The 24983-nt window shown below is 39.1% G+C and overlaps 1 protein-coding gene across 3 annotated transcripts in view; it reads left to right on the top strand.

Moving 5' to 3' along the window:
• LOC104378595 (retinoblastoma-associated protein) overlaps nt 1-18986 on the top strand; it is a 49969-nt gene extending 30983 nt beyond the window's left edge. For all 3 annotated transcript variants that reach the window (XM_086620577.1, XM_086620585.1, XM_086620590.1), the window contains exons 2-11: nt 11397-11515; nt 12225-12370; nt 13061-13206; nt 13769-13873; nt 14942-15055; nt 15147-15313; nt 16270-16300; nt 16648-16790; nt 17288-17337; nt 18604-18986. In XM_086620577.1, coding sequence (XP_086476703.1) covers nt 11397-11515; nt 12225-12370; nt 13061-13206; nt 13769-13873; nt 14942-15055; nt 15147-15313; nt 16270-16300; nt 16648-16790; nt 17288-17337; nt 18604-18674 — 1092 coding nt within the window. In that variant the 3' untranslated portion in view covers nt 18675-18986. The remainder of the gene's footprint in view (nt 1-11396; nt 11516-12224; nt 12371-13060; nt 13207-13768; nt 13874-14941; nt 15056-15146; nt 15314-16269; nt 16301-16647; nt 16791-17287; nt 17338-18603) is intronic.
• The last annotated feature ends 5997 nt before the right edge of the window (nt 18987-24983 follow it).

Raw genomic sequence — 24983 nt, forward strand, 5'->3', positions numbered from 1 at the left:
ATGTTTTTTGTTGGAAAACATATTGGCAAATGCAAGGTTTCTGTAGGAATATGTTTCAGTGAAATTTCTTCCAAAAAGGCCAACTAAATTAAAAAGCAAAAAAATCTTTAGACGCAAATTTCATTTTCCTTAAATTTCAGGGAGTAAAACTAGGAGCAAAAGACTTTGATTTTTCTCAGAATAGCATTGAAACTCTGGTTTTGCTCTGTTTTACAAATGACAGAGAGTTTCTCACAATAAAAATTCAGAGAGCTTGAATAGAAAAGGACTTTTACTGAAGGATTTCACAGGATATTTGTAATTTAATGAAATCAAGGGAAACATAGGTTTTTGTTCATTTGGTAATTTAATGTACCTTGTGAGCTAAGTCAGCTTTACTGCTTTGTTGATAGGTGCTCTTCGTGTATTGCCTAACATCACTGATTTGTTATTTCAGGGAGAGTCACCTACATTCTTTTGGGTACGTGTTGCAGTTTTTAATTATATGCCAGTAGAAATACAATGGAAAGATAAGTGGTCAAGGACACGTGTTGCACAGAGGAAAGAGGCAGTAGAGGCCATGCAAACTTCTTGATTTTCATAAACACATCTGCTCCCTACACTCAGGAGTACCTGAACACCAAAAAAAAAAAGTGTTGTCAGAATTTTGACATTCTTTTAGGTTGTGTTACTTTTAAAATTTTGTCAGTGGGGTGCATACTTCTTGGCCAGCGTGGCTTTTGTAAGGCCCTTCTTCTGAGGCAGCTGGTTGCCCTCATGGGTCTTGCAAGGAGCCTCCAAACCCAGGTTCCAGAATGGATGGGCAAAGGAGCTGCAGATGGGAAGACTCGATGCTGAGTGTGGGTCCTTCACTGCATATATGTGTAGCACAAGGCCTTCCTATAGGGAGGGAAGTTTTTACATCAGTGTTATTCAAATGTGAAATGGAGGATCTAGTATGTGGTATTTCACAAAAAAAAACCCACGATCTTTTTGTCTTTTGTAACTGTTGATTTTAAAACTCAAAGGTGATTAATGTTATTTAGTCCCATTTTTAACAAGCTCGAAGGAAGCTAAAAATGAGAAGGGTAAGTTGGCAACAAAAATTTTATGGTACTGCCACCTCACTGTACTGCAGCTCTTTACATATCCATTATTTGTTAGTCAAATAAATCAGAATGACAGCGTGCCATTATTTCCATTCTTTTTACTGTCCCCCAAACTGTTGAAGTGAACAGAAGTGGCTCATTTTATATGAAGCAATGACCAGCAATTGTCCTCTGTGACATCCAGTAATCAGACATTGTGTATTAGGCTGTTGTATTTACATAGAAAAGCATTTAGGCTTGACCTTATGGTGTAAACAGAGAACAAAGTGTTTCAAAGCACTATAAATAAGTAATTTCCTGCATGATTTCACTCTAAATATCTAAGGGGAAAATGCCTTGCGGCATGGTTTTCCAGAGCCTGAGTTGGCCTTTACTGATCAGTCTTTAAAAAAGGTTTTTGTGCGTGGCCATGAGGAAAGGCACTCAATATCATGTCTTATGTTATTTTCTGAAAACTTACACTGACCTGATTGGGGAAATGTTAGCTTGAGCTTCTTGCAGAAGTGGCTGAAATCCAAGTTACTTAACTGTAGCTATAGTTTACCACTTAGACACACTCACTTAGATCTTATCTAAATTGTTTAGATATTTTTTGCACCTTTTGAGTGTTTTTGCCCTTCTTTGCTAGCTCAGCTACATCTTCAGGCGTTCAAAAAAAAATAAAGCAGATATACTGTGTTGTATTAAGTTTTCTTTAGTCTTTTTGAGGATCCTAGCGTAATTCCGTGGATACTTCTGACTCCATCATTTACTGAGGGATACTCATGTGTTTGACAGTATTAGTTACATGTTTTTCCATCTCAGATCTATGAAAAGCTAATGCTGACATACTAATTTTAGAATTGTTTCTGATGTGGTTATACAAATTTTCAGTTTGTAGTTAAGGGAGCCAACTAACGCATGTATCAGTGAAGTTGCCTTCAAGAGAAGGGGGGGAGGTGAAGTGATAAGCAGAAAAAAGCCAGGACGATAAGGAGATCGGCACTTTTTTTTTGTAGAAAGCACTGTAACATCTGCCTCAGAACTAGCTGCAAAACTTTGAGAGAAAACAGTAGGAAAAATACTTAGTAAATGTTGAAATACTAGATTTGTAAAATTGCTGAAAAGCAAGTATGAAATGAGTGTTACATCAAAAAATACAGATACCAGTGTCTTCCAAGTTTTTGTTTCAGATCTGTTAAGACAAGTTATTGAAAAGTTTGGAGTGTTTTGAGTGATTTTTGTACTGTCCTGTGTCATACTGTCAAAATTCAATTACTTATTTTCAGATGGGGAGAAATATCTGTTTAATGAAGGCTAATCAATAGCCCAAGACTTTTTAAAATCTTCTCTTGTTAATCTGATTTCCAGTGTACTACTCCCTACATGTGTTATACTGTATCTTGTCTGATTGCTCAATAACTGCTTGTAAGGCAGAAAGGTTTAATTGGAGATGTCTTGTTAAATTCTGTAAGATGGGCACTCAGAAGCTCTGCATATGCTTCTGCTTTGAAAGCTAAGCACAACACGATGACTGCTGGGTTTTGTCTGCCTTGAGCAAATACTAGGTGTATACGAGGTAACTGAGCTTGAGATATTCCCTCATGGTAGTCACAGGAGTATTGACTCAAATTAAGATCAAAACTCTTCTTAAGGGATGGGTTTATGCTCAAAATGTTGCTACACTGATAGTTTTGTTCTAGTGTTAGTTTTTTCTTTCTTCTCTGTCGTGTAGTTTTCTTCAGATCGAAGTATTTTCTAAAGGTGGTTGATAAATCTGTTGCATAAAACAGTTTTCTTGCTCGTGTTGCCATATTTTGTTATGAAACATGGAATATTGTTTCTGGAACTCCAATTTCTTTGCCTTATTTTTCTCTTTTTAGATTATACAAAGCACATTGCAAGATATTTATAGTCCTTTTTGCTTTTAAATATCACTCAGCAGCTTGCTCTTTATGTTTTCAGGAAATGTACCATCCCCTAGCTAATATTACATTTTCTAGAGAATTGGTATTTCTGTACGTGCAGTTTATCCACATCTTCTGCTGATTATCTGTTGCATCTTTTTTTGTTCCATTCATAATTTGTTGACTCCTTGGTTATGTTAGTGAAAGATGCTGTCCTGCTTTTGTGAAAACTGCTCTCTACGAAGTTTCCCAGCACACTTACCATTTTTAGCTGGATTGAGAGAATTGGTGGTGGTATGTTGTACCTAAATTTGTCCAACTAATGAGAAGCTGGAAAGAACAGAAGACTTGAAACTGAATTACTGGCTTTAACCAAAAATCTCAGAGGCGCTTCATTGTTGTGCTTGTACTCGGAAAAATAATTCCTGGAACATGCTCTTAATTATTGTTCTGGGAACCGGGACTGTGTAGTCAATTAGAAATGAAACTGCTAGAAAGTGTGATGTGGTGCTGTGAAAATCTGCTTGGTTGTTACTATAGAAATTACATACATAAATTCTCTTTAGTGAGGTAGGCATTTTGTGATCCAAATATTCTTCTGAAGAAAGTGCGTGAGTGGTTTGTTGCTCCTGAGTGTAATATTTTTTTTCATGTATGGAAATAACTATAAAAGTGATGTTAATACCGTGTGCTGTCTGTTAATGTAATGGTCCTTTAAAGCATTTCTTCTCTACTTGCTTTACTGAAAAAGTCTTCATGCTCGGTAGTATTTTCACAGTTTAAGGTTGTTGATAAGCTTCTCAACCTCAAGATTTTTGGCAGGACATTTTGTTGCTGACTGATACTTTGTCATTTCCAGCAGTCAAGTAGTTCCCATCGGGTGGGTTTTAGTTTATGTATTGTACATAATTTCTTGTGCAGAGAGAGGGGAAAATTGGTATCAGCGCAGTTTGTCTTTGACACCTTTGGCTTTCACCTAAAAATCTTAAGAAGTAAGATTTGTCCAAGAATTAGTCATAGTGAAGCCTGGTTAGAGCTCTTGTTTAAAATATAAAGTCATTTTCCTCTGTTCATTATTTTTGCTTTTATCATAATTCAATATTATAGCTACTTTATCATCCAGTCATTGAAAGTCATGAGATCTTTTTGCAGTGAGTTTATTTTTCCTAAAACTGCATGATTTTGTGCTTCTAGTAGCCTTCTCTTCCTTGGCCCTGCCACATTTCCCTGTCATTTGTGAACATTAAACAGCAGCTGTCCCAGCAGAGAGCACGAGGCTTCACTGATAACCTGTCTCCTCTGTGAAAATTGACCATTTGTTCATACTTCCAATATCTGTTGTTTAGCCGGTAGCTGCATTCCCATCTGCACTGTGGCAGCACTGTCTTCGAAGAGCCTTTCCTGAAGGAGGCTGTCAGAGCCTCTGATCTGAAGATCTGCTGCAGAAAATCACCCTGTTCACAAATGGGTGGATCACTTTAGAGGAGAAACGTGGGAATTTGTGAGACACGACTTCCCTTTCTCTGCCCTCGTACTGCCGCTGAAAGATGGTATCATGTCATCCTCCAGCTGTGGTTTCTGTCTCTTTATTTGACCAAATGCACACACTTGTGTTGCCATAAGGTGAACTGGATAGGGGATCTGGTCTGAAAAAAAAGGCCTCCTCTGCCATATGTATTTAAATAATAAAAAAAAAAAACCCCAAACAAAAAAAACCGAACTAAATGAAAGCAACAAAACCACAGTTCCCTGTACCAGTTCTCCAACTCTGCTGACCCAAGAGGGGTTGGGGATGGTGGAGAGGAGGGAGCAGGTTGATGGGGTAGTTTGGGACTGTGTCTTTTGGTGGAATACTGTCTTGCGCTGACTTAAAGTATTTGTCTAGTTAAGACTTGGATGTGCTGAATATTAACTCCTTAGTTACTCAGCAAAGCTTTCTTTTTCTTGATAAAAAGCACTGTAAGTTGTGTGAGTCTTGGGCAGAAAACTGCAGTGCAAGAGCCTGCTGCAAGCCATGTAGTAGCAGTCTCCCCGGCATCATCCTGAGTAGTTTAAACAAAATAGTTGAACAAAAATGTGGTTCTGCTTGTAGGCTGTCTTTCAAAACAGTTTTTAAAAAGTCAGTTTCACAGCGTTGGCAAATAGGAGTAGTCCTGGTGACCATAGTTCATTTTTCTCAATATTCTACTGGTGATTGGTTTGCAGAGCTACAAAGCAATAGCTGTGTCAGTAGTTTCCCTATTTGCAGAGTGTTATCATCAGTCTGCGTAATATTTTTGAACACACCAATAGTATTAGTCACTATCTTGACACAGGAGGTCTGTCATCTGTATGGTTAAAATATAAAAACTGGAGAAAAAAATTAAAGTTGTTGAAATCCCTGGGTCATCTTTAAATTTGTTTCACTTTTTAATTTAGCTTGGCTTTGCTGCTGTTTTTAAAAGCAACTATCACCCCAGATATCTCATCGTGCCCGTCAACTGTTTGTCTTGCTGTCATATGCTTCTTGAGGCTCTTTTTTTTTTTTTTCATCTGTCCCCACACCTTCCCATAATTTCTGGGGAAGACATGCGTATAGTGGGCCTCTTGGAAGTTCGATGGCTGTTTTCACATGCACCCTTTTCCATTGCTAGGAAGCATATCTTGATGATGCTCTTGTATCCTGCAATGAGGTGGTCCCATGGACCTTTGCTGAGAGACGTTGTAAAACATAGATATTGGTTAATATAAAATCATCTGATGAAGAGTAATTTTGGGAGTAGAAGGGTGGAAAATTGTGGTATTAATTGTTCTGAAATAATTTCTGAATTCTACCAAGATTTGCTGGGTCTCTTCAGAGGATTTTGAGGAAGACTAGATGATTGCAAAACTGCAAAGAGAATGGATTTGCAGCATTATTTAGAGCAACACAAGTTGTAAGATGCATATCGCTCTGGTGACCTGGCTTGTTTTCTCTGACTGAAGAGATTTGAACTCCTTTTTTATGAGGCCTTCAAATAACTTTTGATAGGAAATCTCCATTTCTTCCATTAGAGATGCTTGATTTCATATTAATATGTATGTGTATACACTAGAGACCGCCTAAATCAGTTCCACGTTTCCACAGTGGCTCCTACATGCCAGAGCAGAGAGCAGTTACTCTTTTGTTTGGTGCAATAACTATTTTATTTTGTAAGAAACCCTAACATGAGAGAACTAAATTTAAATCTCCTAACAGGCTTGAGGCTACAACATCCACTTTCGGGTCAGCTGCTCCTGTGCTTTGTGTCAAGGACTTGCAAATAATCAGTTTTCATGATTTGTATGTGTATCAGTAGGGGCTTGTCACTTCCCTCCATAGTTCATGACTTTCTAAGCCTCTTGTGTGAGGAGGGAAGACCAGTCAAAATATTGCTTTCAAATGACCAGAATTAATTAACAGTCACTTTGCTTTAACAGTTGCCTTTCTGTCTTTTTTCTCCTCTCTGCATAGTGTGCATTTAGATAGGAGATCCTCACAACGCTTGTTAACAGTATGACTTTATTTTAAATACTGGAGATGAGTAAGGTAGGAATACGACTTGTATTAAGCATACATTTGGTCTAAGGAGTTAAAAGCAGATCTGACAGTATTCTTAGTATGAATTATACCATTAACACTGCAGTTGTTAATGTTTTTCTTTATACATTTTGTAAGAACAAGCCCTAATAGAATCATAATTTGTATAACACAACTCATACGTATGAAATTAAAACATGGTCTTTAATCTTACTGTTTTTTCGAAGTAAATGCTAATTAAATTTAGACTGTGAAGTATGTTTTGTTTTGGCAGTCCTAAATTATTTCAGAAACCTGACTTTTCATGTGAAGCTTCTGAAAATTACAATTACAAGCAAAAGTCAGCTATCTGGACGTGCAATTCCACCATGGGAAAGAGGAGTGGAAATAGCTCACGTCGATCCAGTCCTTGCACTTCCATTCCAAAGCTGTCAATTCTAAATTGGCTTTGTTTTGCCCTGCAAAATCACAGCCACCTTTTATCATATTATGAAGAAGAATGTTTCTTAACATTATGTATGTCGATTGATTGATTCAATAATTTGAGGTGGTGTTGATTGCATATCTGAAAAAAAACAAACCACAAGCCCAAAACACACTCATAAGGTAGCTAGGCGTTGAGATATCCACATAGTTTAGTGATAAACATAGTGTTAAAATTTGTTGTGGACAAATAACTAAAACCTGAAAATCAATTAGGAAATTATTGTTAAAGAATGGAAGTATAAAGCAATAGAAAAAAAAGACAAAAGCAGTTTTCAAAATATCGTGAACTGCTAATTAGTACTGCTGAGAGTAAAACTGCTCAGGGACTTCCTCCGTAGTCAGTCAAGAACACTCAAACCCCAGGGTAGCTGTTCTCCCTGTTTAAGGATTTAGGTCTTTCGTTTAATCTTTTCATGGAAACCAAAGTCCAGTTAAACATGTTGTTGGGACAGAGCGAATGTGAAGATCAGGAAACTGGGAAGCACCTCCATATCCTGTAGTTTCACCATAGCCAAATAAAGATTAGCCAACAAGAAATTCTGCTGTTCTTGTCCTTAAAAGGAGCTTTCAGATTGGGAAAAAAAAACACCTCACTGCAAAGGTTTGTGATGCAGATATTGCTGCAGGGCAGCATCCTGCAGAGGCTGCCTTAATGAAGCCCTGCGTAATGCATGGAGTTTAGTGCTGCAGAGTTATGGTAGCCCTGGGTAGTGGGAGAGGGGACTGAGTACAATTTCAGTATTATCCTTCCTTCTGATGCCAATGACTGTCTAATTGTAGCCTTAATTGCTTCTCACTTTCCACACTAGTAAAATGAGGCTTCTCTAGCCATTGCAGGAAGTCTCAGATGAAAAGCAGCATTTCACTTAATAAAATCTATTCTGTGGCTACATCTAGTAACATTAATCACTTACTGAGCATTAAATAGAAGTAAAAACTGTGCAAAACTCCTTTCCTGTGAAAGGAATGTATTGGAGGTGACCTGTTGACCTGAAATGCTGCTTAAAAGCTTTAAAAAGCAATATAAAATTTGTAAAAGATAGTGTGAATAATATCGCTTTGGAAACAAGTTACTGATAAACATTCCTGTTCGATAAAGCTAGACCTGGGGGTTAAAGTTCTTTTGTGAGTATTACTTAGAGGCTCGGTAATTTGTTTAGTTAATTACGTTATATTTTGCTCATTCAAGCGAGAGTTAGATTGTTGAGTACCAAACAGTGGGACTAAAGCTCAACAGAGTTTGTCCTGATAAGCTTGAAAACTCCCTGCAAGCTGCAGAATGCACTTCAGATTCACTCAATAGAGTCTTTTTCATGTTTAAATGTAAAGAAAGGAGGCAAGGTTGTAATTAAACCCATCAGTTTTGCAGGGTGGGGGGTAGATGCAGTTGAGAAAATTTGTCTCTGCATATGTCTACATTATGACTTACTCTGTGAGGCACCAGTCTCGTCAGTGTAGCACCTACTTCTGTTCTCCAACTGCGTGGCTATGCATTTGGAAATCTGCCAGCTAGAGTGGTGGTGGACCCTGGGGAAAGAGCACAGAGGGCTTCATCTAAAGCTCTCTCAGCTGTGAGGTGGGAATTGTGATTGGCAGGACGCCCACTTTAAATTTGGCCAGGTCTGAAAAACTAAAGCACTTTTTCCTGCCTCATGCAACCGCAGGGCTAACAAAGTTTCTGCAGTCAGGGCAGGCACCTCGACCATGGTTTGCACAAGAGCGCGCGTTGAGTCAGTGCGTTCTCACATCCCACCATTGCTGATGCTGGCTGGTCTGCACTGATGGGGGACAGCTGCGTGACAACACGCCGTTTAACTTGACATGCTTGTAACCACAGTATCAGTTAGTGTTTGTGGGAGCCAAAAAAGGCATATTGGACTTACTGCGTCTTGGTACTTGGTCTCTATAAGTAGATGTTTCTATGTCAAGAATATCCTCTTGCCAACTGTAGCTCATCTAACTGATGGAGAGCAGCAGTAGGCTTCATAAAGTCCTCTAGAGTAAAGCTTCTCATGCCAGGCAGCTGATAGAACAGGTTTTTGTCGGTAAATGTGGGACATCTCCTGCTCCCTGTTCTCTGCTCTTTCCTGCTTTGCTCCCAACCTTTGTGGTGTTGCTGCCCTGTATCTTCTTAACACTTGTTCTGGCTCTGCTTGTGATTCTCTGCAAAGCTGGCTTAAATCTGTGTTTGCTTCTTCGGTTAACTTTCTGCTGGTTTAGTGCATCAAATTGACTTATGTGGAGGTTGACTGATTGTCAAGGCTGGAAAGTAGAAAAGGAGGAGTGGAAATGATGCAAAAGTAGGCAGATCCTTTCCACAGGTAGCAAACTGCTGTGTCCCCTCACCTTATCTAATGAAATCACACTCTATGTAGTGAAAATTGTAGCAGGGTTGGGAGAGGACCTGGAACTGCTGGTATCCAATTGCTACCTTCAAAAATAATAACTTTTGCTTCTGTTTCCTGACCTCTTTTTCCCCTTTATCAACCCCTTTTCCTCCTACTGATACTTCATTAAAAACCATACTTTCCCAGTCATTAGTAGTTAAAATGTGAAATGAATGAAACAGGATTCACTCTTAGTCAAGGAATCAAGAGATGTTTCAGCAATGAATCAGTATTTGCTTTAGGAAAGAAACTTGAATTCTTCAGAGCATAGGGAAACGCTGATGGGAATAATAAAAAGGAAGAGGCCAACTGGCCAGAAGAGTGAGAAATGGAGAAGGTCCCATTTCTGCATTTCCAGCAAGGGCAGTGCTGAAAGAAAAAAGTGAGAAGTGATTGTGCTCCTAAGGCCAGGGAAAGATGATGCAAACCAGCCCAAGAGCTGATCTGGTTGAGAAATGATGGAGAAATAACTATGTGGTTATGAGTCAGTAACTGATGTTTTTCTGTTATGTATTGGCAAAATCATAATTTAAGAATTACACAATGTGAAAAATTATGTAAATCTCAAGTCACTCTCGTCTTGTTGCTCTGAATTTTTACTTGATGCACTTTAGAAGAAAAATGTTCTTTTTTTAGAAATAAGGCTAAATGAGGAAAGTCTTAATGCTAGTTTTAATTCTAGAAAATCTAGTCTAGTTTTACTAGGCCTCTTCTTTTTGCCTTAGCCAGGTAATGTAGCTTGCTTGACGTCTGTGTTGTGCCCCTGTTTGTTATTGTAGCTACTGATTTGTCATCTGTGCCATCATATTTTAATATTGGTACCGTGCATTTGTAGGATCAAATAGACCTTGGACAATCAGACGATGCATTATGTACAAAGCGTTGAGCTGATTGATTTTACTGCTGTCTTTTGTGGGGTCATTTGGAGATAAAAGCTGAATGTGTGATTTTGCCCACCTCATTCCCAGTCTTATGGACACTGCTTTCTCCCCCCAAGAAGGCAGGTATTTGCTAATCAGATGTTCTTCTATTGCTTCTGGAGTTCTGATGCTGCACTGTTGGAAGGCAACATTGTACTCGAGGATGAGTCTCCTGTTGAAAGAAAATTAAAAAACCAGCAACTCTGTCTTTTCAAAATTAATTATAAATACAGTATCAAAATATTTTCCCATGCAGTCTTGCTGTTTCAGCATAATTCTACTCTCTATATGACGCACAAGCAGTAAAAGCCTGAGATTTTGTTCCTGCAAGACTGCTGTTCATTACTAACGTCAGCAGTAGCACTAGCATTGCTTCAGCCAAAATCTTCTCCATTCCACTTAGATCCTCTCTGCATCGTCTTCTACCTCAGACTTTTAGTAGGTTCAGATGTATTCCAGCTGCCTTGCCTAAAGTACTGGTAATTGACCTAAAATCAAAATATTTTTTACTTTTTGAGGATGAAGGCAGAGACTTAATGTGAGTGACTATAACTCTTGCCCGAGGTGGCTCTGGAACATGATACTGTAGAGATCTGAATGGTCCCCAGTGCAATTAGATGAGTTATGACCGTGTTTTGCATATTATCACGTGTAAAATATTGGGTAGATGTCGTAGCAGAAGTGGATTGATGCTAGAGACAGCATCAACTTTTAGTCACCTATGTGGTTTCTTTTGTCTGGAAATGTGACCTTCTGTGTATTTTCTTGTATTGTTTGCACTTCTTTTCAGGAATGGCTATTTAATAGGAAGTAATAAGAGACTCTAAAATACAACTGTGTCTCAACTCTGCAGTTAGTCTGTATGTAACAGACTGCTATTGAAACAGAAAAAGTGTTTGGTGTATTTAGTAGTTAAAATTTGTCAGTTAAATAGTTAAAATTTATCTGGCAAAATGTGAGTGTTCTGAAGTAGTTCAAATCTTCTGTTTAGGATCATATTTTGGGGGTTGTTTTTAGAGAAGAAGGAACAATATCCATCCAGTGTGGTTGTCTCTTCTCAGTATAATATACTGTTGCTGTCATTTTTCTAGGGGTCACCTCTGTTCGATCTTATCCAGCAGTCAAAAGAACGAGAAGGCCAAACTGACCAGCCTGAGCCCACTTCAACTCTCAATCTGCCTCTTCAGCATAATCACACTGCAGCAGACCTGTAAGTGAAGTGTGTGCCTCAGGGTCCAGTAAAATGTGAAGTTAATATCGCCCTTAGTATTTAAATCCATAGAATCATAGAATGGTTAGGGCTGGAAGGGACCTTCAAAGGTCATCTAGTCCAACCCCCCTGCAAGGAACAGGGATATCTTCAACTAGATCAGGTTGCTCAGGGCCCTGTCCAACCTGGCCTTGAACGTCTCCAGGGATGGAGCATCCACCACCTCTCTGGGCAACCTGTTCCAGTGTTCTACCACTCTCTAGTAAAAAATTTTTTCCTAATATCCAACCTGAACCTACCTCCCTCTATTTTAAAACCATTACCCCTTGTCCTATCATAACTGGCCACTTGTATTCTGTTTTCCTACTAGTTAGGCTTAGTACTTAGGTTATGTTGGACTGCTGTATTTGCTGCTGCTTATTATACATGTAAATTTAGCTAAATCAAATTCTGAAATATTTTTTTCCAAGCCCTATCAAACTTGTAACTGTGAACTGTTAACTTAACTCGCTTAGGAATAAATAAGTCCTTTTATCAGGTATTTAATAAATAACTTGAAGTTTTAATTCCTGATATGGGAATAACAGGTTACAGTAGCAATTTATTTCTTCTAATGGGGGAAGAAGAAAGAGTTCCTGCAAATATTATTCATATAAGATTGTTCCTTTATCCTGTGATGTTAAGTGCTAAATATATGTTGAATCTCCAGCTATCTTTCTCCTGTGAGATCTCCTGAGAAGAAAGCATCTGGACCTCCTCCAAGTGCTACTTCCACTCCAGATGCTCAGCCAGGTGCAACTCCTCAAACACAGAAACCACAGAAATCTACCTCCCTCTCTCTCTTCTACAGAAAAGGTTTGTTGCTTCTGTACATGCTGAAATTGCGAAGTTCTCTCGTTATTTATCCTTTTTGAGTTTTGGAGCTCAACATTTCTTAAAAGATTATAATAGAATCAGCAGTAAACACCGTGCGAACCCTCAGCTGCTGTTGGAAGAAATAGTTAAAAGATGACAGCAGGTTAATGCAGGCACCCTACACACTGCAGGTTCAAACTGAAAGCTTACCTACTGATTGTAAGAATGGCCATATGGGCTCAGATGGACAGTTCTTCTACCATAGTAACCTTTTTCCAGCAGTGACCATAAATAGATGTCATGGGAAGCTTAAGAGCTGGGCAAGCATGTATGGTGCTTCCCCTGAAAGCTTTCTCCAGCTCAGGGGTTTTCCTGAGCCTTTTGTGATGTGTCCCATTAGTAACTCTCAGTAGATTTGTGTTCCAGATGCTTATTCAGGCTCTTTTTGAATCAACAGAGGAATGTGCAGCGTTGTGTGGTGTGGACTTCTGTGTGTCCGCTACCTGTTGTGTGAAGAATCTTTTCCATTTATTTTGCACCTGGCTTCTACTACCTCCATTTAATGGCTCATAGTTCTTGTAGTGGGAGACGGTGAACGTTCATTTGCTGTCCATCCTCCATCATGCTCCTTTTATTTTGTGTAACCCTATTATTAGCATTTCAGTTTATTTTTCTTCTCTCTTCCTCAAGTGTATCTACTGGCCTATCTTCGACTACGTACTCTGTTCTTTCGACTTCTCTCTGACCATCCTGACCTGGAACCCTTGATCTGGACCCTGTTCCAGCACACGCTGCAAAATGAGTATGAGCTTATGAGAGACAGGCACTTGGACCAGGTAAAATTAACAAAAAAGTTTGGAAAAGTTTAAAAAGACTCTCCTGAGCAAAATGTTCCCTATACATTCTTTAGCCATTAGAAATTGTAATCTGAGTTTTTATTTCTTTATTGATCGCTCAAAGGAGAAATTAATTTAGAGTAAAGATTTTTTAAGTACTGGCAGTTACTTACTGTGACATTTTCAAATACCATTTACAGCTATTTTCAAAGTAATGAAGACACACCAAATTTTCTAATAATTTCCATAAGAAAATACTGATTTTTCTTTGGGAAGACAACATGTGTGGCTGATAAATGTTTTGTTATTCTACCTGAAAATTGCAGCATGTGAAATGAGTTTCAGAAGATACTATCAGCTCCAATTAGTTGATTGTCATACAGAAGTGGGGAAGGAACAGTAGTTGACTTATTTTCTGGAAGTTCACATGAAGTTGAATTGCATGCTGGTTTACAGAGCACAATCAGTAATAGAAAACTCACCAATGGATTTCTTAACCTGAAATGAAGAGGCTGAATTAATTTTCTGCATTTCCGGTTGTCTTGTCTTGTTTCTTTAATAGATCATGATGTGTTCCATGTATGGCATATGCAAAGTAAAGAATGTAGATCTTAGATTTAAAATAATAGTCTCGGCATACAAGGAGCTTCCCAACACAAATCAAGAGGTATGGAAATTCTTTAATGTTATCCCTCCATAGAAATGTTATAAACTAATTATTTCTCTCTGTCTTTAAAAAAGAATATTCTCAAACTACACTTAAACATACAGAAGAAAACTGTTTCGCTGCATCTCTGTTTTGTGGGGAAGAAAACTGGCTCCAATACTAAATGTCTCTTTAAACATCTCGCACGGATAGTTTGGTAACTCTCCTCAGAAAGTAAACTTCATTTCACCTTTTTACTTAACAATACTAAGTAATGGTTTCTGATTCTATTTGGAGACTAGGTTGAAGGATCCAGGTCTAGGGCTAATAGGATTTTCAAAAGCAACCCAAGTTCCTTTCAGAGTTACCTAACTTCCATGGAGCATTGAGGGAAAATCATTTTCTACAGAAGCTTTCAGTAGAAACCTGGTTAGATATCAAATAGAGATGTATGGTTATATATGAAACAGATGTGTATGTATTAAAAGTTGTAGGCTTAATTCTGACATTAAGAAGTTCTTTTCCTTGTAAGGGCCTTACTTTCCTTAAATTTTTGCATGAGTAATTAAATCAATAGAAAAATACCTCACCAAACAGTTAATTGAACTGTAGGCATCCTTGTAGTAGCAGAATTTCTCATAGCGTAGTTGTGCATCTTGGCTAAACTCCAGACTTCTGTCTCCAAGCCTAAAGAACTATTTTATCTACATCAGGTCAGTAATGACTTTTTTTAGCCTTCTAAGGCATGCACAGTAGCGAAGCCTTTTTTTTTTTTTTTTTTTTTAAATTGTGTGCGTGAAAGTAAACGGAGCTTAAATTTGGAAAATGTTGTTGAAGTACTGATGAACTGCATTCTTACTAGGGCTTTGCCAGTTAATTAAGTAGATGCTTCTACTGATGTTCACACGTTTGGAAAAACCCAACAATTTAGAACAGTTCTGAATAGTAGTTAGAATGGCTTGAATTCAATACACGTGCCATCTTAGCTCTTACCTAGCACAGACTTTAGGAATGGTTTTATGAGTTTGTTAAATGTAAAATTTTCATCCCTTTTTTTTTAATGTGTATGATTTTTCCCACCCTATGTAGACTTTCAAACGTGTTCTTATCAGGGAGGAACAGTATGACTCCATTATAGTCTTCTACAACTTAGTGTTCATGCAGAAGCTGAAAACGAACATTTTGCAGTATGCCTCTAACAGGGTAAGCTGCTCATTGTGTTCAGTATTCATTATTTAATAGAATAGGAATATAGAGACAATAAAACCTTATGATTATTATGTTATTTTTGTAGCCTCCCACTCTGTCACCTATCCCACACATTCCTCGCAGCCCTTACCAGTTTTCCAACTCTCCTCGGCGTGTCCCTGCTGGCAATAACATCTACATCTCACCCTTGAAGAGCCCATACAAATTCTCCGATGGTTTTCAGTCACCCACAAAGATGACTCCAAGGTCTAGGTAGGCTGTTGACAAGCATTTCTTTGACTAAATTAAAGGTATTTGGGGGATTTTAGTAGAAGCAAATGAGAAAACCTCACAGTCTAGTTTGTCAATAGTCTGTGCTTATTGTATCTTTTCTGCTTAAAAGTTTGTGTCCTGTATTTGGAATCTTTATTCATCTTTGAGCACTTTTCTGTTGAGTCAAGGTGGTCTCAACCACAAGTTTGTTTTTTTTTGTGGTTTTTTTTTGTTTTTTTTTGTTTTTTTGGGGGTTGTTTTTTTTTTTTTTTTTTAGAATAGTCACATCCAAGAGGGATTTTCTGACTGAGTTGTTTAAATATTGTTGGCTTTGACTCTGGATCACACTCCTGAAAAACACAGATGGCCTTTGTATGCTTGTTTAATGAGAAAATACTTTTTTGGAACAAAATGATGTTAGTTGAGTGAGCAGAACATTTCAAACTGTTGGTCACTAGTTCTCAGCAAATATGCAGGTCTCCAGTGGGGTTTTCAAACTAGGATCAAGTGAGCCCCATTGCACCTGGCCCACTGTGTACGAAAGTTAAAATAATATTGTATACATTTGAGGTTGAAAATCCTGCATGGTTTTGGTTAGCAAACATCTAAAGGTCCTGATGAAAGGATGATTATCCGAGTACCCAGCACTGAAGTGTCTTCCTGCTGATAAGGGATGGACTGTGGGGGCCTCTGATTCTTTTAAGCCACAGTTTCTTTTCTCTTTGTATGGCACAGTTGGTTTGGAGATTCAGCATTCACTGGTCCAAGTGGAAACGTGAATGGTCTCAACACAGTGAAACGCAGTCTGGGTTTGCACTGTTAACGCAGAGAGAGAGGAGGAGACTCCATTAATGTCTTATGCGAAGCTGTGCAAATTAGTGGATATAATTAGTGTTAAGTAAAGCTTAATTCTAGTGTTAAATGTAGCTTAAACATTTGTCTTCTTCATTTGGCAGAATTTTGGTGTCAATCGGTGAATCGTTTGGGGTGAGTTTTAACATTTTTAATGTTCAATCTTGAATGCATGTAACTTTTGGAGGAATGGGATAGTCTGCTGACACCTGTAGAACTGGCCAGTGAGCGTCTCTAATTTAGTATAGTGGTTTATGGAATCTGTAAGCATAAAGATTACAGGGGTGTCCTGTTAACTCCTTTCAAATATCCAGACTCCGCTTTTAAAATGTTTTGCGTTTTATTTCAGTTGCTTTGAAAGAAGATAGAGATCTTAATCTGCAGAGTTTTAGAACTCTTAATTTTTTTGGCAGATAATCTGGAAAGTTTGAGTAGTTTGGGGATTTACTGGCAATTCTTTCCCTATTTTCTGTTAATTTCAGGCTTCCGAAAAGTTTCAAAAAATAAACCAGATGGTGTGCAACAGCGACTGCCAGCTAAAACGCAGCGCAGAAGTAAGCGCTGCTCCTAAGCCACTGAAGAGGCTGCGCTTTGATATAGAAGGGCAAGACGAACCAGATGGAAGGTAAGAGATTCTTCTTGGCTTTTCAGTGAACTTACATATATTTCGTTCTCAGGACTTTGCATCCTAACTTCTTCCTGACATCCTAACTTCTTCCTGACATCCTAACTTCTTCCTGACATCCTAACTTCTTCCTGACATCCTAACTTCTGTTAATTTGTGATCTTTAGTAAATACATTAAATGAGAGATGGTAGCATAAAACTTCTAAATTAGACACTTTGATGTCAGAAGCAAGAGTTTATTCAGTGCCTGTACATCCCGCATCCCAGCGTTACCGCCGAGTGCTAAACCACACTGTGGTTCAGTCAGTGCTTTAAAAAACAAAACCTGAACTTTTTCAGATGTATAAGAAATTAAGCAACTCTTAAGTGCGGAGGAGAAAAAAGGCAATAGCACTGAAATCAGCTAGCCGTGATTTATAGTTAGGTTTACTAGGATAAAAAGCTAAGTGTGGGGTTTTTTTAAACTTCCATTTAATCAAATGCTTTCTGTCTGCAGCAAACACCTACCCCAGGAGTCCAAGTTCCAACAAAAGCTTGCAGAAATGAGTGAGTATTATTTTTTTCATTAACTGCACAGCAGTTGGATAAAACAGTCTGTGCCCACTCAGATAAAAACATTGCTCAACACTGTCGTTGATGTCGTTCTGGAAACTTGCTTAGTTTTTCATACTTGCTCCATTTAATCTTGAAAATGCAGATTATAAACCAGAAATACTCAAAAGCCTTTTTAAGGATGTGAAATGGCACAGCAGCATAGAATGTGCTGCATTACATGTGAATAAGAAAATGAGTGTGACACGTTCTTTCTAAACACTAGAATTCTTGCAATGGAATTAAATGCTTGCCAAGGCTTTCCCAGTTCTTGTAATGACAGACCCTTAGCTGAGAGCTTGCAGGTAGAAACCAGTATTAATTGCAGCAGCATTTAGTTGACCAGAAGACCTTTTAGGCAGTTACAGTACAGTAAAGGAAAATTATATACACAGGAAAATTGTATGTAATTTTGTGTGTTGCTTTGCTGTCTTTTATACTAAAATGCCCGAGACTGCTTTTCTTCTACTACAGATCAACATTTCTTTCAGATTTTATTGGACCACTTTTCCATTTTTCAAATAAAATTGAAATCTAGCTCATGAAAAGCAAAAGGTCCTCATCCCTACATCCGAGTTTGTATTTTCCACTCCTGAGAAGGAAAATACACCGCTTGGTCTGACCAGGCATTCTCACTCTCTGGTGGAATCTGAGCTCTGTAGCTGAGTGGATTTGCCCATTAAAAATTCTTACCTACCAGAAGTGTTAGTTCATCAAGACAGGTATGAGCGCAGATCCAGGCACCTCTCGTTTATTTTAGGGTAGGGAAAATGTTCCAGTGTTTACTTGTGGCAGAGGTTGAGAAGGGATGTTCCGCTTCATGTCCCATTGTGCTGGTGTGTCACTGGGGGGAGGAGGTGTTTCCTGGGCAGGGTGGCTGTGGGATGTGGGGACCGCTCAGGCCAGAGCATCTGCCTGGTAAGACAATGAGATCCCTGTGTGATGCAGTCCATTGGATTGATGTAAGGATGAAAACGGACAAAGTGAAGGTACAGAAACAATGAGAACTTCAGTGAATGGTTGGAATTAATTTTAGATGCTTCAGCAATTCCTGCTCAGAATTACGTGTTTACTTTTAAAATGCAAGATTTATTTTATTTAGGATAGTGTAATTAAATTCCTTGTGTCATTACCAGTTTTTACAAGAAATAATCATGTCCAAAGTAATTCTGAAGAAAGTATTTAATTTCATTTATATATATATATTTTTATTTTTTTTAGCATCTACTCGAACAAGAATGCAGAAGCAGAAACTGAATGATGTAAATACCTCAGCCAGTGAAGAAAAGTGAGATTTTTCTCAGGACCAGGGGCTGCACTGCAGCCCTCTTAGATTGTTTTTCGTTTTACAGCCTTCATTAATTGAGTTGCTTTTTTAGTTGCTTTTTATTCCGAACTGCTAGTTGAAAGCATTTGGACTTTTTAAATTTTTAAATGTTTTTTCATGATACTTTGCCTTATGATGTAGCATGTATACAACGTAAGCCACTGAATTTAATTTATATTTTTTTTTGAGGATTTTAAAAACAGACTTGGAAGGTATCTTAGTTTCCTATTGCAACATTACTGATTTAAGCCAATTCAGTCTACTTGGATTGAATTTTTCTGTCTAAAGACGAAACGTTAGCTAGAGTGATTTGAAATGCACTAATTTTGTTTCTTAGATTTCATTTTTTTAGATTTTCATTACTTGCAAAGTTTGAAAATGAAGGGGCCAGATACTGCAAAGATTTCTGTCTCTCTATATAATCAATCAGCACAACGAATTCCCGTTAACATAACCTGAAGTCCAACCTGAATTCGAAGTGAAATCATTATGTAGCCATACTACTGAAACCAGTACTTCGCGTTTTGTATTTTTCCTTCTTCCAGCTCTCGTCCCAATGTAAATTTAGAGGGCGGTTACACTGTCTATCAGTTGGAATTTCATGGAATATGAATCCCACAGAGATTCCTCCCAGAAGCTGACGTGTCTTACCATATGCCAAGTACTTGATGTGCACTTTGTTGTCTTGAAAAATCTCAATTAATAAAAAAAAAAACAACCACAAAACCAAAACAACCCAAAAAAGAACCTCAAACCTAAGTCCCACCTGGTATGCATAAGATTTCAAAATTCTAATGATATAGAATTTTCTCGATTTCTTCAAATTTCCACGTAACTGTAGTCAAGCCAATCACTTGAGAAACAGGCACCAGACCCGTTTCCTGTAGCTGAAAGCTGAGTGTCTCAAGTTGGGTGCCAGGTAAGCGCAGCCTGGTCCCAAAAAGCACAGGGCATCTCCCGTTGGCCTTACTGCAGCCTCCACACAGAAGCCGAACTCGATGAGCCCACGTTGGGAAAATCGATCTGCCTTATTTTACTGAAAAGGCAGAGTTTAATAGGCAACTTGTGAACCGTTAAAACCAGCCAAAAAACCCCCCAAAACCTCTTTCAGCTTATTGTGTTTGTAAGTGACTGGTTCACATACTAGAGTTTTTCTTGCAATGATAAAGGTTTTGCAAAGTAGCCAGTTAGGGAAAGCGCATTTTACTTCCTGTGGATTAAAATACAAGAAAACAAATGAAGTCATGCTTTAAAATTACCTATTTTTATGAAATTTAGCTTTTGCAGCTACTTAATTAAAACAGTTGTAGTAGAAAAGCATGGTATTCATTACACAAATATTTTAAAACCGTATCTTCTCCGGATAGCTTATTTAGAAATTGTTTAGCTGAACCTAGAATGCTACACTAGTCTGTGGTGAAGATCAGTTCTTGTGTTGAACGGAAGCTAATCCTGGAGCTACTACAAGTTCAGTGAACAGGACACTGAATTGTCAATGAATTTGAAAATAAAATTGAGTTATTTTTTTAGTCTCAATATGGCTTCGACTTTCTTCCTGAAAAATGTATGGAAGTGTTAGAGTACCTTATGTTTATTTTCTCACTTTTTAGCAGTTTTACAGACAGAATGTGTGTTAACATTGGGGTACGCTGACTGCAAGCTCTGTTACAGCCCGCTGAAGTTCCTCCATGATCCATTGCTACAGGGGTGACCTGACAGAGTCCAGTACCGAAGCAGATTTATTAATTCTTTACTGTGACAATGTATTTTTTTTTTTTCCAAGACTGAAGGCTTTACAGCAAATGTATGTTAATATTGTATACAACTAATCCGTTTCTCTCCTTTCAAGATAAATAAAATAGCTTTTAAAAAGATTTCTAGCTGGTAATTTTCTTTTATTAGATGAGAAGGTGACTTCATATGGTAATGATGTCCTGCTGTATCACACTTCCAGAGTGATTCTGCAGCTGGTCCAAGCAGAGATCATTCCATCTCCAGAGATTCCCTCCCTGCTGGTGCAGAGGTCCAGCTAGTAGTGCTGTTGGACTTGGAGTTACCTTCAGAAGTTTCCATAGGACCTTCTGGAAATGGTGTTCTGCCAGACCTTTTGTTCCAGGGTCACCACTGGTGATGCTTCTGGCAGATGCCGGCCCATGTCTTGGTCACTGTCCCAGCCCTTGCAGAGGTGCGTGAGGCAGTCCTTCAGAGAAGCTGGTGTCTGCATTTAGAAGCATTCCCATCGCTTCTCCACCCTGCTTTTCACAACAGATTATTTCGTTTTCAGAGATGCCGAAAGCAGCGCAGGATGTCAGAACTCCAGCGTAAGCTGCCGTGGCGTTCTGGGCCGGGCACCTGGCTGTAGGCACGTCAGCCTCACAGGCACCTGTCACAGGTGCCCATGACTCATCACTTGGCTCAACTCGCAGTGCTATTTACAGCATCAGTGTTCAGGACAATGTTTAGGCACAAAGTGCACTGGCAGCTCCCTGCCCCCCCCTAAAAACACATTTTCAGTCTTATTTTTAAGCAGATACGTATGCAAATAAATGCGTATTGAAACGAACAGCTTTTTGTCAGATTGGGAAATCTTACTGTATTTGAGAGCACCTTTCTTATAGTGAGACCTCCTATTCAAAATGGGCTACAATATTGAAACTGTCTCGGGAAGAAAGAAAGTTAGAATTCAGAGCGGAAGAGTGGGACAGAGAATGGGACGGGTGTTTCAGGTGCCTGACAGTAAGGATTGCACCACTGATGGAACTCTTCCAGTCACAGTGGGGAAACGCACGTTTGTGGAGAAAACCTGCCTCTGCCTGCGCTGTATGTGTAAACCTGAGGTCAGGTGAATTGCGTCTGAGGCCGTTTCTCTCCATCGATGCTAAGGGGAGTTTGGTCTCTTGGCTGGGCTGTGTATCCATCTTGAGATGGATGAGCTGACTCCCAGCCTCTCTATTTGCCCTTCTACACCTTAATCTCTTGCTGCTGTCCCCTGTTTCCAAATGCTGTTTGTTCTTCTGTGTCACAGGGTGTGTGAACTGCGTGTTTTCAGGTTCAGGAGTGGCTGCAGGAAGATACCTCTGTCAAATGTGAAACAGCTGGAGAAGATCATGGCTGTGCGGTACCGGCACCAAGCTGAAATACTTTAAAATGTAACAAATAAGCTGGTCATAATGTACATTTGCTTCAGAAACAACTCTTGGTGTCTTGAGACAATTTTATTAATCATTAATTCACCTTTTGGGGCATTAATTTATTAGAAAGGTGGAAATACACTTAGGCAAATTCTCCAGCTCTTTTTTTTGCAGACTCGGTCTTTATTCTGCTTACAAATACTTTATCTGGTGGTGGCGATTTCCTGAGGAACACAAATAGTCTTTAAAAATATCCTCTCTGAAATATTATGTCTCTTTTATTTCTTTTTTCCCCCACACTAACAACTACAATGGTCATTCATTTTACAAGTGTCAGACTTTTTTCACTCTTACTGAAAAGACAGGAAAAAAAATCCCACTCATACTTTTTAAATATTACAGCATTTTTATTAATGGTCTATTGAGGCAAGTTTATAAAGAAACAAGAACTCGAAACGTAATTTCATGTTTAGGCTGTAAACTGTCATTGGCTACCACCTAATGAGTCCTGTCTCTACGGGGTAATTAAATGCTTTGTTTTACAAGGAAAGCCCATGGAAATTGTTCGGATCATATAAAAAGAGCAGTTTACACAGTCGCCAGGAGTTGTAACAGAACTCTAGAGGTGGGTACTAGGTGACAATGCAATGCTGGCTCTTAGCTTCAGTGACTTCAGAGAACCTTTAAGTGACCTTATCCCTGTCATTTTCTTTCAAATTCCATTCGATTCAGAAAGTTACCCACCTGGTTCCCTTTCTGCAAAGCGGAACATCTCTCTCTGTTTGAACCCCAGGTACAGTTTACGTTTGACCTTGTTTTCACTTTTTAACAAATACCTTTTGGTCTGTAGTGTCGTAAAACAGAACAATACTTAAATACTTCATTAACCTTCAAGATCCACAAACATAAGTTTATTGCAGACCACCTCACAATGGTAAAATGCATCCCCCAGTTTCTTCTAAAACGTGGCAGGATTGGGTTTCAAGCACACGTTTCTATACACACATCCACATTTAACCACCTAAGCCAGTATGTTTTTTTAAACATTTGACCTTTCGGTGCCAAGGAAAGTGCATGCAACGGAAATTAAAATAAATAAGCAAATAAATGTCTCTATGAATGTAATACTATCACACCCAGGTCAGGTGATACATATTGCATGAATAAAAGCCACCACTGACACGCTGGACCTTTAGAATCACCTTTGTTCAAGCCAGAGATGTGTCTTCTCAAAATTCCAGGCTTTGTCAATTACTCTGAAATTGCAACTAGGCTTTAATGTGTGGAAATTATGAGCAGGAAGGAATAAACTGAGGAAAAAAACTGGTACTGTTGGTTATATTAAGCCAAAAATGCCTTGCTAAGAAAGCATGCTGTTTTGACTACTGTTGAACTACTGTGTCACGAACTTCAGCCAGCTTAGAGTGCCATTGCGCCCCAATGCTGCCACTCCATGGAGCCGTGTCTCCAGGAAGCCAGGCTCTTCACTGAGCAGAGAACATTTTTCATCAGAAATTAAGTTAAAAACAATAATTTCACGTTTACAGTTTTGCTTTGGTTCTTTAAATAGAACAACTGAAACATTTGGAGGGACTGTTTATATTACATTTCTTGGGAAGGCCAGAGTGACCGAAAGGCCCCTGTAAGTGGCACGGGTGCCCAGCTGGTCCCATGTCCTGCTGAGGGTGGCTGCGGGCCAGTGCAGTGCCAGGACGGGGAGGGGGGGAAGCAGGATCCAGTACAAGCTGCTACCCAAAGGCTGGGCTGTGGCAGTACGCCCACCTTCTGTGTGCTGCTACAGCCGAGAAAATGCTGGCAGGTGAATCTGGCAGTTCTTGAGCCCAAGACTGAAAGGGGCAGAGACTTTGCTCCAGACGTCCCTGGCTTAACAAAAACATCTGGAATTACCCAGCCGTGGCTTATGTAGAATTGCCTTGTGCCCGTGCTTCGGTATGATGAGTACTGGGCTCCACCAGCTAAGGTTTGCGGAAAAGTCGTGCCCTACCACGATACTGTTTTACTGCCTGCGTTAACCTCTACCTGTGTGCCTGAGTCAAATGCTTTTCAACACAAACTTACCAAAACTGATCTTTTTGCCCCAGGGAAGCTGTAGTTTTGACGAAACTGCATTATGTACTGGAAAGTTTTTTGACCAGTTCTGTTAGAACACAAAACGCTGACACAGCTGCTGAAGTGCGGACTTACACTGCTGGAGGAAGTTGTACTGCACGTGGCAGAACACGCTTGTTAGCAGTACAGGATCCAACAGATTTCTAGTGAGAGTCTGAGGCAAATGCCTCAAACAGAAGTAATTTTTTTACCGCAAGACCTTCCAGAATAATTTGCTTATGGCGCTCTTCGTAAACAATTTCTGCTGTCTGCATGCCTTTCCCTTCCACTCACACCCGCAGGGACCGATGTGAAGAGAGGCACTACTCACTACTTCTCACCACCTTCTCTGAGGAAGTGCTTCTCCTTTTCCTCCTCCTCAGGGACCAGGACAGTTTGAGAAATGATCCTCCAATATAATAAAGAACAGTTATTTCTACTTAAAAATGAGGAAATGAGGTTGCAGTCATTTAAGGGAATTAGGTTCTTAGAAACCACATTTGAGGATTAGAAAACGTAATTGAAGGATTCTGTGGCAGAGCAAGGATCTGAAGGAAAGTTGCATGACTAATTCTATTAGTGTACTGAGCCTGGTCATCCAGCTTCTTGGCTTCTCCATTTGTAAAATACTACAAATGGCACTTAAAGCCACTTCACCCAGTCAAAATTTTAAGAGAAGTAATCTCTCAGGGTTCATTCACAGTTGCCTACTAGAAAATTCAAATAAATGCTTCATGAGCTCAGCATCTTCTCTAATGGGACAAACCTCCCTTTGTGCAACACTGGGTGGGGTTTCATCTTAACTCACTTTAGTCATTTAGAAATTAAGCATCTACACTACCTTAGCCATTCCATCCCCTCGATGGTCAGTGATGAGGGACAGACATATCCAGAGGGCAACTTCTCTCACCTAAAACAGGCATGTAAGGTAAATGGTACAGTCACCTCACAGCACTGACCAAAGGAGAACCTGAACAATGATGTATGTGGACAAGGTGTCCTTACTGCCACGTGGAAAATATTTTACTCATTAT

This window comes from Tauraco erythrolophus, chromosome 1 (genome assembly GCF_009769465.1).
Source record: "Tauraco erythrolophus isolate bTauEry1 chromosome 1, bTauEry1.pri, whole genome shotgun sequence".
NCBI lineage: Eukaryota > Metazoa > Chordata > Aves > Musophagiformes > Musophagidae > Tauraco > Tauraco erythrolophus.